Consider the following 12,785-nt stretch of genomic DNA (forward strand, 5'->3'; position numbering starts at 1 on the left):
CAACAGACTTTCTATGATAACTTAAAAACATAGACCACCTTCCCAGCAACAACTTGCTCACCACCATGGATGTTACCAGCTTATATATAAACATCCCACACCAGGATGGCATCCAAGCCTGCCTTACATGCCTACAACAGCAAGTTGACCATTCAGAGTACAGACCCAAAGATATTACTGACCTTATACACTTCCTCCACACACACAACAATTTCACTTTTAATAACCAACAGTTCTCCAGACCATGGGCATAGCTATGGGCAACAAAATGGTCCCATAGTATTCCAACCTTTTTATGAGCAACCTGGAAGAAGAATTCCTTAGGGACTGCACCATCAAACCCTTGCTATACTTAAGATATATTGATGACATATTCATCATTTGTACTGAAAACCTGCAATCTCTGATTGATTTCTATCATAAATTCAACAGTCATCACCCCTCCATCAAACTATCTCTTGAATACTCCAGCACCAACATCTCATTTTTAGACTCAATGAGCACCATTTAGAATGGTAAGCTACAAACCATGGTATACAAGAAACCCATGGACCAACAAACGTATCTGCACAAAACCAGAAATCCCCCTAAGTATACCAAGAAAGCTGTAATGTACAGCCAAACTCTCTGATACTACTGATTTCGCACTGAGGAAAACACCCGTGAATGTCATCTCACAAATCTCAAAAAGGATAATAAAGGATATCAGATTTACCAAAAACACCTTGTCTCCCTATGTCCTTAGACCACCACAGCTATAACCTATACCCCTGAAATCTAAAAAACTGTCAGTGCCATTTTTTATAGGTTGCTTATATGTTGTTTATGGGATGTTTATAACTTGTTCTGTTATTCAATTGCAGTATTCCATACAAATAAATAAATGTGCTACTTATTTTAAACTACTTTTGTTTTCTTGCCCTTAGTCCAAAATTTTGCTCTTAGTCAAGACCAACAGTCATTTACCAGTTTGTTTCTGTTGCTTTCTCATTTATTATTGATGTTGCACTATTTCTTTGAAATTACCAGTGGTTGCTAGAAGTGCCATACGTTTCATATTTTTGCATGATTAACACCAAAGTAATTTTCAGATGAACTCAACAATATAGTTGTTAATTAAGAACTATAATCTTGATTAAACTACTCAGCCTCAAAGGAAGGAAGCTTGCTGTGGTAATACAGCCTATGTGAGGATACTTGGAAATTACTTTCCCTCTTGGATTGAAGCAAGCCTTACAGGCAAAAAAAATATATATATTTAAAATCAAGATGCTGGGCTGTAGGGAATGATTATGACCAGTATTGTATACATGCTATAGTACTTCTTGATTTTACATTACAGTCAGATTATTTATTTCCACCCACTGATAAATTTTACCCCAGCCACAGCTGCACACCTACAAGACACCAAAGTCATACTTATTGAGTTTGAGAGGTGAAATCTTTGTTGTGCCAAAACTTTTTTCTGCCTGGCTGACATTCTTTTGAAAGTTAGAAGAGCATTTCCCAATGATATCTCAGTGAGTGGCACTCATTTTGTGCCTGTCATTGAGGTGACAAACATTCATTATATTGCTTTATCATTTCTGATGGTATGCAATCATCAGGACATGTCAGACTAATATGGAACACCATGGTCAGCTAGATTACTTGATCAATATTATTTTCTATACAAGAAAATGCAAGGTCATTTATCTAGGATCAAAGAATCAGATCCCAGATCATGTTATGTCATGTTAAGAAGTGATAAAGCTTTAAATTATTCTACTCCAATAGGAAAGACTCCATATATTACAGTTATGGGGAAAATGCAGATATTGGAGTCTGGCATACTTAAAGGGACAAATATAGCTACAAGTTAAACATTATATCCTCCACTATCCCACAGTGCCCTGCTCTCGTTCTCTCTCTCACTCCAAGGCAGAGGGAGGGAATGGAAATAGCTCTCTGATAGCCTATCTAGTGATGAGCAGTTAGGCAAGCTTGTAGGCTGGCCTATCCTTGTTACTACCTGATAGCAATGGGGTCGCCGTGGCCTACCCTAGCGGGTGAACTACCTGCCACACACAGGCAGCCATAGTAGTGGCAGGGGCTTTCAAGCATCACCAGTCTCCAGCTTTCCCATGTCCCATGCTGTCTACACATCCTTTACAGTCGAAGGTGGTCTGGGTCCTGGACTACCAGCCTGCTTGCCACTGTGAAGAGGGAACAGGCTGCTTCAACTAAAAAGGGCCTGCAACTATAAAGGGGACATGGGCACGCCCAGGACCATGTTCTGGGGATGCAACAGGGCTCTCTTAGAACAGCTGTTGTCACTGACAGTCTCCCCTGGGGACAGAAGGAGATAAGGATTAAGGCCTTGTCATCCCATGACTGGAGAGTATGTCTTTATGGCAACTTTTCATGCTGCAGACAGAGGGCTTTCAACATGTAGCTGCCCATATCCCTCTTTTTTTTTTTTTTTGTAGTACTAGTAGTTGACCTAGTGGCATATGTAGTGGTCAGAGACAGTATTAAGGAGCAAGCAGTGCTTTTTGGTTAAGCTTTGCATTTTTGTCCCACAGGAGGAAAATTATGTCTAGAATTATTAAATTATGTCCTAATAGTTTTTCCATATGACGGTGATTTTGAAAAAGTGGTGTTAAGATTTGTGTGTGCTAGAACCTGCAAAAACTAAACCACAGGTATATAATATTCTTTATTTAGAAATTTGTTTTTAGGCATTGGAGTTTGGGCATAAGTATTTGAAAATATGTACAAATCCTGAAATGTATTCTTTGTGGGTGGACTCTGTGCTTGAGATGGGAGCCTAAATGAAACTCACCTGCATAGATGAAGAAGTCTACCTATACAGAAATTGGTGTAAGATGGGAGACCTAAATATTATTCTGTTTTATTTGATTTTAAAATATGAATTAAAATTGTATATTAACTGTATATTAATTGTATTGTGGCATTACATATTCATATTTAGTATACATTAACGTTGCCTCTAAATTGCCACCAAACTACCCTGTATACCACATGTCCCAGAATCAGACGTGCACATTCTTTGTTGGAAGGCAGAACGTAGAAAATAAGATTTTTCCAGAGCCATGGCCAACTGTGTTTCATAACAGTAAGTCCTCCTGAAAACAGTGCGTCAAGGAAGTGTGGCATACCAGGAAACAGTCTGGGTGAGGCATCAGGAACTTCCTGGTGTGATATATCAATAAGGCTAGACCCCAGACACAACAGCAGTAGCAACACTTACTTTTTACTGTAATAATTCTTTACATAAGTTTCTGTAAATAGTAAACTGTTGTTTCCACACCACAAGCCTAATCAAGATACTACAAACTCCATGCAGCAGCTCACTTAGTTGCTGCTTCAGGCACAAATTACAACACTCAGCTAAGAGTTACTGTAAATTCCCTAGCAGCTGGGAGGCAGCTAACACTGGACTTTACCTATCCTGCCTGCTGGACCATAAAGAAGCAACAGCCATTTTGTCAGTGTCTGCATGCCTTTATGTCTGCATGCCTGAGGACAGTGCTCGTATTCCAGTGAAGAAAAATCAGTTTCCCTGCTTAAGACATGCATCCCAATATTGCAGGGTTAATTTGGGGGAAATGTGTGGAGGGGGTGTACAAGTAAATATGGTACTAGGACTTTTTAACATTATGAAATTTCTTGTTTGATAATAATTTTATATCTTTTTATTCCATGGGTTAGAAAACACTTAAGTGGAAGTATTAAGTAGCATAAATTATGCCATGCCAGTCAGCCATTTGATGAGGAGCTGCACTGTCTTTGGCCAAAAGGATCACAGAGTCCATTTCGGCAGCTTTGGTATGCTCTGCAATAGAGGAGTATGGAATGGGCCATATTCGATTCAGATTTGGATTCAGCCCAAATTGGGGACAATGATTCAATTTGTTGATTCAGATTACTGTCTCCGATATGATTCGGCCAAATCTGAACCTGAAGATTCGATGCTGATTCAGAGAATCAGTGATTTGGCCATAGACACAACTTTAAATGTTTTTTCTACATACCTCAAGGTATCAGGTGTGGCTTGTGAATGGTGCAATGCTGGGATGGATGAAGCGTCCCACAGGAGTGTGGAGGGGCCCCCCACATGCTTGGCAGTGAACCTGGAAGTGGACCGGAAATACTTCTGGTCCATTTCTGGGTCCGCCACCAAGTGCACTGGGGCCCCCCCACAAACCCTCCCTGGCTCAGCCACAGAGGGACCCTGGGTGCCTCTTCAGACCAAGGAGGCACCAGTCACTGAGCTGTGAGGGTATGGGGAGGGAGGCCCAGTGCGCTCCCCAGTGGACCTGGAAGTGGACCAGAAGTGCTTCTGGTCCACTTCCAGGTCTGCTGCTGAGCACACTGGGGAGCCTCCCATGCTCCTGTGGGGCGCTTCATCAGCCCCACCATTGCAGCATTCATGAGCTGCCTCGTATCTTGAGGTATGTAGAAAAAACATTTAAAGCTGTGTCTATATCTGAATTGCCGACTCTTCAAGTCTCTGCAGATTGATTTGGAGGATTCCAATTTGATTTGGAGAGATTAAAGGGTTTCTTGATTCAATTTGGATTCAGAGATTCAGCCACCAAATTGGGCTGAATCTCTGCAGAATTGAATCAGGGACCAAAGCTTCGCACAGCCCTACCCTACAGTGCTGTTACATCACCATATAGCTTTAATTAAAAAATAAGAGTAAGGAAGAGTAAACTTTTTAATGAAAAAGTGATGCCTTACCTCTGTCACAATTTTCTTCGTCACTCCCATCCACACAGTCATGGATACCATCACATAGCCATCTGATAGGGATACAGTGGGCCTTATTTTTGCATCGAAACTGATCTTCTTTACATTCTGTTACACAATCCATCTGTTTAAATACAGATGTGTACTGCAGTATTCATTAACAACAACAATACAATAATAGACAGAATTAATCTAGGCTGTTGAAATTTCATTGCCTTTTTTGACCGAGAAAATACATTTCTTCTTTATTATTGGCAGTGTAATTAGACTGCTACTGAACTTAAAATTTTAAGCAATTAGAATAGAAATGTTCTGATATTATGTGCTTGTGTATTTTGCATGTGGTGATGAAAGCAATGGATTCAAAATTAATGTTTATTCTATTTATTTTCAGTTTCTAAATTGCTTGATCAAATACTGTACATCAGATAATATAAAGCACTCAAAAGAATTACACTAGTTACCTCATCAGAGCCATCAGCACAGTCATATTCTCCATTACACCTCAATGATGCAGAGATACATCCTCCACTGGTGCACACATACTCACGTGAAGAGCAGGTTGGAGATGCTAATTAGAAATATACATTTTTAGCATTATGTAAACACAATGATTTATTTATTAATATGAGGCAAAGTTAACATATTATGTTGTAATTGACTATCCGTTAGTAGAAATTCCATGGTTTGAAATTACAGGGTTAGTTTGACAAAGAAACTGACAAACTTCCCCAAATACATCTTAGAATAACTGTTAAAAAAAATTAAAAGATGCAAGGATATTTACTTTTATGACAAAAGTATTTATTTATTTTTTCACTCTCCTCATGCAAAGAAACTTATGAATGGCCAACAATAGGATTTGAGTCTGGAAAATCTTTATGCTACCTTATGAACAAGGGTAACTGCTTCCATCACTAAAAAGAACTCTCAAAATGTATCTTTATAAATACACAGCAAAACCAATATATAAGTACCAAATATTAGGTTTATCTAACAACTAAAACAGTAGTCATCTCAGGAAACTAGAATATTGCAAGATAAATGTACATTACATAGATATATTTTAAGATGGGAGAAGCAAGGTAAGATGCTCAATAAACTCAATACTGTTTGCATGTACACATGCAGATTTTTTCAATATATGCGATAAAAGATACTATAATTTAAACATAAACTATCTGCATAAACTAAGGGTTTTTTCACTCTGCTCTTACAACACAATACCTATGATTAGTTTAATTTGACCTCAGAAGTGTTTGGTAGTATAAACCACAGTAAAATTACATGGTTCTACCACAACACCTCACATTTTAAGGCATTATTCCTTTATCAACTCAGCTAATTATGGATGCTTGTGGCTGTGTAGAAAACCACTGACTAAGAAGTTAGTTCTAGCAGATACCAATAAAGGATAGGGACCTAAATCCACAGTGAGAATTGAACACAAAGGAACTGAGTACATTAAAAACAAACAAAAGTATTTGGTAAAATGTCTTACTTATTAATAATTCATGCTAATGTTATTTGTAATATTGTATAACATCATCTCTGCTAAGAGTTCCACATTACAGATGATTCATCAGCATCACAACACTTGTGTCAGGAGGTACTCTTTGTTACCTGATTCTTACATCATGGCAAACAGGGAAAAGAAGGTTAAGTATCTAGACATATTTCACACAGAAACACTTGAGGAACTGAGACAAATATCACTGGAAATGTATTCTATTTTTACTATGGGACATTGTTTATCCTTGAGGCTAGGGGCAGAAGTAACACACAAACTGGTTTAAGTCATCAGAAACTGGCTTAAACCTGTAACAGAACAGAAGTTCAGTGCACATAAACCAGTGTCAAAATGGCTGAAACTTGTTTAAGATAAACCTGATTGAATGTACTATCAGACTTTACTGGTTTGGGTCAAACTGGTTTATGAAACTTCTGTCCCAGACCTCTTCTTGCTTTAAGTTAAATCAACACCTCACCATGCTTTCCAGCCCTGGGCTGGGCTGGGCTGTCTGCTACAGCAGAAAAGGGTTGGGGTGGGGGGTGGCAGGGAGCCAGGGACTGCCTCCCCAGGCAAACCCAGCCTGGGGTCTGGGGCCAGGAATGGGGGTTAAAACTCACTTCCCCTGAATACAGAGATGCCCTGCCCTGCTAAATTTACTGAAAGTTACTGCTGGCTTCAACTGTGGACTACAAATCCCAGAGGCACTTGGATGGAGGAACAGGAAGTGATGAACAACTCTGCAGTGTCCTGCTTCTGTGATTCTGGTCGGCAAATCCCAGAGACTTCAGGGGCAGCAGGAAGAGGAAGCGAACACACAGCCAATGCTGGCTACATGCCAGAGATCTGTGCTGTAGCATCTCTTGGCTTTTGGCCTGAGCCACTGCATGCATGCGGCTGCATTTCCTGAATCAAAAGTGAATGTGTGTCCAGTTGTTTCTCAGTTTAATTTCTGCAGTTTAGACTAACCTGCAAAGACTGAATTGATTCAGCCTCAGGCTTTTTGCCTGTTTGTACTTAGCATGAAAGTCCTCTCTTTGTTTACTTTGTGGATGCACACACCGGAGCAGTAGTAACAATTTAGTCTCATTGTAGTGTGATCTATTATACCCTGCCTCAAAAATAATATTTTATTCAGAGAAGTTATGAAAACACACATGATTGGACAGACTCTCTAACTTTGAAGCATTATCTTACCAGGAAGGGTAAAATTGAAATAAATGTAAAGAAGTATTTTGCCAAAAATAATCAAACAACCTAACACATTTGCTACTCCAATATATATTTATTACTTCTAACAAAAAAGACCTAATCAATAATAAGATGACATGCTAATTCATGTTTTCCATCATATTTTTCATCTTTTTTCTTAATTGATACTGTTGGGTTGTTTTTTTTTTTTCAGGATACCATAAAGATTAATTTAATCATCTCACCTGGTTCACATTTTTTTTCATCATCCCCAAATTTGCAGTCTTCATGACCATCACACTTCCATTTTGCTGATATGCACTGACCATTAGAACACTGGAACTGGTCCCTTGAACAGCCAGTTTCACAATATCTCTGTTACAAATATAAAATAAATATGCAATTGAGTTTGTCCATTTCATTAAAAATTAATGTAAGTATTACCAAGCATTCAGCCAGTTATAAAAACTAAAGCCTAGATTTGATGAAAAATGGGCTGTGACGGCAATGAAAAAAATGAGTAAAGCCTTTCTTTGGCTAAGGTACTACTTACGGTGAAGAGTAATAAAATTGGCTCTTTAAGTTGAAGAACGCTCTTAAATAGGTGGTGTTATTTTGGAATAGGATTTCTAACTTATCAATTGAGAGCCCTTGGTAGTAGTATAATTATGTTGTCCAGACGATGATTTGATAGACTTAAAACTAGAAATATTAATGTATACCCAATGGAGCCGCAAAAGGTATTATCAAGTTAACCTGATTACTTGTTATTCAATTAATTATATTAAAATCCTAAAAACACATTAGACAAAAATGTTCAATTATGAAAAATGCTCAGAATAAGAACATCTAGTGAGAAGATTAAAACAGAATGTAACAGATCTATACAAAATGGAGACAAATAATAATATTAAAGAAAAATATTTTATATAGACTTATTTTCATAATGGCATAGAGAGCATATGTGCAAGCGGATGTGCATACATTTCTAAAGATAGAAGATTCTCAGTTATACCATCACTCAAATATTCTTTAGATTTCTTTCAATATTCTCCTCTTAGGACAGCAAACTTTATAAATTTAGCGTTGTTGATTTCTTAAAGCCCTGTAAATTCAGTATTCATAAACAAAATTATTCTTGCTAATGCAATATTTTCTCACATAGTGCACACCCCCAATTAAGACACACACCTTGTGTTTGGAAGTTAGACTGTAGGGTAAAGATTTTTCCAAGTCATGACCTAGAGCTGGCTTATTCGTGAAAATACTGTACAAGATGGCTGCTATTTTCTTTCTTTCTACCAGCAAGCAGGAGGGGGTACAGCCCAGTGTTAACCTTTTCACAGCTGCTCTCACATTAGGTGCCACAGTAGTAATACATATCCTCCAAATCCTTGTAATTGGATACAACTTCCCAAAATCTTTTGCCAATTTGAGAAGGGCTGTGCAAAGGTTAACACTAGGCTGAGGCCCCTCCTGCTTGCTAGCAGCCATCTTGTAGCACTGTGCTTTTATGCAGTGAAGTCCTGGCATAGAAAATCATCTTCCCCATTTAAGACCCCAATTTTAGAGGGCCAATTTTTGGAAGAAAATGTTTGTGGTACCCCAGTAAATATGGCAATTAAAATATTTACTTGGTAATTTTTATATGGCACGTATACTATCTCTTCTTTTCGTTTATTGCCTATGATTCAACAAAATAATGTCCCCTTATTTCTGAAACTTCCATTGGTATTAATGTTAATTGTACACATTGATTCAGAGCAGTACTTCTTAGAAAGAAGAAAAAGACTGTAAACTGAACACATAAATACTGTAGACTCTCAGAGACTGCAAAACATATGCATATGTTAATTATAATCAACATGAACAAAATTAGCTATAAATTGAAGTACTTCTGCTAGGCACTTCACATGACATTTGTGAAGTGGCCAGCAAAGGTGTTGTACCATATTGTCTGCTTTGGTGACTAAAGTTGTTTTTATTTATTTATTTATTTATTGCTTCCTTTCCAGTAAAAGGGAAATAATTCTGCTTCAGTATTTTTTTCTTATGAATAGACCTACCTCATCTGAGCCATCTGCACAATCATAATCTCCATCACACCAGAATCTTGCAGAAACACAGTCTCCATTTGCACAGAGAAAGTCTTTCAACGTGCAGGTTTGAGGCTCTGAATAATGATAAAAAAAGTCTTTAGCGTTACAAATGTTTCAGGCTGACATTTTCATATTTCACAGGGAAGGATTAGAAGTTATTGTACAAAACGGATTAATTTTTAGCTAAATGCAGGATTTTAAATCATTAAATACTAACTTGCAAACACTTTGTTAATTGTCTGTACCAAGTATTCTAAAGTATTCTAAAAATACAAGCTCTTACAAAGAGCATCTTCTGATACCCTGTAGTACTTCAGACAATTTTAAGTGATCTTTGAAAATGAAGAAACTGTACATTATATTGTGCTGCATAACAGATGCAGAATGCTGAATTCTTACTAGGAGTTTCTGTACATGAGCTGATGGCAGGACCTGTGTAGGAGACAATCAATTTATACTGGAAAAACTCTACAGAATGTCAGAAGAATGTAAAAGAATGTAAAAACTAAAATGCGGTAGGAATGAGGATTAACTGGAGGGACCTTGTGTCTAAAAAGACAGGCAAGATTGCTGAGGGTAGTAGATGGCAAGTGATGGAGAGAATTATGACTCATTTAATGGAGAAAGACAAAAAGAGGGCAAGAAGAGGGTACTGGGAAGAGAGAAGAAAGAAATGGGCTTTGATGGACTAGATGTCATTAAAAGATCCTGTATGTAATTGAGGAGAATGGGGAAAGTGATGTTGTTGAAGAAAACATGATGATGACCAGACCTGCCCCGCCCCGCCGCCCCCGAGCTCCAGAGACATCAGAGAGGAAACAATTTCAGTCTAGGTGCAATAAAAGGCTCAGGTGGTTACAGTTACACACTGTTATTAACTGCTATTAATGAAAATTAAGCCAACACTTATGTGTAGAACTTCCACAGTCAAAACTGAGGGTAGGAGTGCAGACTTCCTGCGTGTAGGATATGGAGATTTAAGCACCTTAAGAAGGGGATCCAAAAAAAAATAAAAAACCCAACAAAAACCCCCTGCTTCTTCTTCCTCACTCCAGTTCTTCAGCTAATTTTAACTTCTCTGCAGGGGAAGGAACTAATTAGACAAATTTAGAGCTACACACTAATGAAATCCAATCTGTTCAAGGCACAGCACATAATAGGAAACTTGAGTTCACTCTGGTGCCCAAAATATTCTGTTCCACAGACTGTGCTTTATAAGCTTTGTCACAAGTGAACATTCCATCAAGTCAGAGGCTGCTATTATCTGCTCTGAGTAAGAATGAGATTACACTTAAATGTGTGAGGGCTAGTGGAGCTTTGCTCAGTGGGAATTATCATTGCAATGATTTTCAAAGAGAGCACTGGGATATTTCCTTTTTTTCCTAGTATTATGGTTAGTGACATACTGAACAGCAAGAAATTTTGGCAGAAAGTACCAGACAAAGATTAGTAGTCATCACTTTTCCCTGAAAAGAAAGTAGTGTAGTAACTGTCATGTGTAGTAAAAGTCATATCTTGCTGGGATCCTATGACCCCAGCTGACTTCCTGCCCTTTAGGCAGGGGGCTGGACTCGATCTTCTGAGGTCCCTTCCAGCCCTAATGTCTGTGAAATATTGCATTTCTTCACATATATACACATATTTACTTTCTTTTACATAGCTTTTGCATCTACAGATACCTGCTTTTTTAATATACTTCAAACAAACACGGGGACAACATGAAAGGAAAAAAAATATCCTCTAATTCTGGTTGCAAACTTTGGGAGTTTATGAGCATCCAGTAACTTCAGTGAAAGTACATATGTAAGAGCTTCTGGAAATAAAGCCCACAAATGAAAGCACCCCAAAATTAGAAGCCGATTTTGATATTTTGTTCAAGTGTTTGCAAATGGTTGACATAAATTATGCTTTCATCATCATGACATCTTCCTGTTCAATCTTGCAAAGTTACAATTAATCTATTCTTCCTATAAACCCTGATTTTTCCAACTGAGTTATAACGGTGAAGACAGGCTTATTCACTTTGGCTCTCTCCTGGTATAAATGTCAGAATAAGCCCATGATTATGATGAACACGCAGTCTTGTTGTGACTAGGCTATAGTAGACTAAAGTTGCAGTTGTTTTCCTAACAAAGAGATAAAATACTATATACATGTGGATATTTCCAGGAATGTCTATATTTTTCTTGGGTTTTTTAATTTTAATATCTCAATTTGCACATTTGGGTGTTTCAGTACTATCTGATTCTCTTCCCTCTCCATATACTGTGAATAGGAGCCTCCAAATTTGAAAAATTAAGTATTAATAATATATGGTAAAAGCAATTTTCATGCAAATAAGTATTTGTAATGTTTCTATATTGATTTGAGATCTATAAACTTAAAAAAAATTATGTATAAACAAACACCTGAAGTTGGTAAGAATATCCATGTGATGTCAATTTTTAAATTTTTTTAAGACACAGGATGGATCTCTGATATTTTTTTTACAAGTGCATTTGCTTGTTTTCATATCAGTGCACAGAGAATTGCTAAAGGTAACATCTATGGTGGGGTCCAGACGAGCATGCACGTGCCTCTTGCCCTGCCTCAAACCTCTTTGGTGGGAATGAAAAACATGTTCCCCGCGCTGCAAGATTGCGGGGAGAAAATTAGATGCCATCCAGGGGTCTAAAAAGACTGAAGTTTAAAAAAGTGGAGCAGGGCATGGTCCCAGACCATGGCCTGAGGCAACTGGAGGCTGGGTCCTCCACAAATATGCTCTGGGTGCCAGAGCATCTCTGTGGTTGGCCCTTGCCCTGGTGCTGAAACACGCAGCCAGCCAGGCTGTGTGTTCAGCACCAGGCCTCCAGTGTCAGTGAGTAAGGGGTCTGCTGGGCAGGATGACAGCCCCAGTGGCCCCATCTCCCACCCTCCTGCCCCCCCTGCTGTCTTGTGCTGCCTGAGGGAGCTCTGCCAGGAGGCCCTGGAGCACCCCCACCCCTGCTACTAAGGTAAGCAGAGGCACTTTTTTTCTGTTTCTTTTTTCTGTTTTTTTTTGTTTGTTTTTTAAGTGACTGTGCCTGGGGTTGTGATCACAGCCATGGGGGCCTGGGGGTGCAAGTTGTGGGGTGAGGCTAGGTGGGGCAGCCATTGGGAGGTCTGGGGGAGTGGGGGGTGGGGCTCAGTGGCACAGCCATCGGGGGGCTGCAGCAGCTGGCGGGGGGTGGGGGCCGGGGGGGGAGGCA

At 38.8% G+C, this 12,785-nt stretch overlaps 1 protein-coding gene across 1 annotated transcript in view; it reads right to left on the bottom strand.

Annotated features, from left to right (window-relative positions):
• Positions 1 to 12,785, bottom strand: part of LRP1B (LDL receptor related protein 1B) — a 1,375,759-nt gene that overhangs the window by 130,814 nt on the left and 1,232,160 nt on the right. The window contains exons 68-71 of the mRNA XM_006028602.1: positions 9,526 to 9,632; positions 7,705 to 7,834; positions 5,223 to 5,329; positions 4,750 to 4,882 (exon numbers count right to left, since the gene is read on the bottom strand). Coding sequence (XP_006028664.1) covers positions 4,750 to 4,882; positions 5,223 to 5,329; positions 7,705 to 7,834; positions 9,526 to 9,632 — 477 coding nt within the window. The remainder of the gene's footprint in view (positions 1 to 4,749; positions 4,883 to 5,222; positions 5,330 to 7,704; positions 7,835 to 9,525; positions 9,633 to 12,785) is intronic.

Source organism: Alligator sinensis, unplaced genomic scaffold, assembly GCF_000455745.1.
Source record: "Alligator sinensis unplaced genomic scaffold, ASM45574v1 scaffold533_1, whole genome shotgun sequence".
Taxonomy (NCBI): Eukaryota; Metazoa; Chordata; order Crocodylia; family Alligatoridae; genus Alligator; species Alligator sinensis.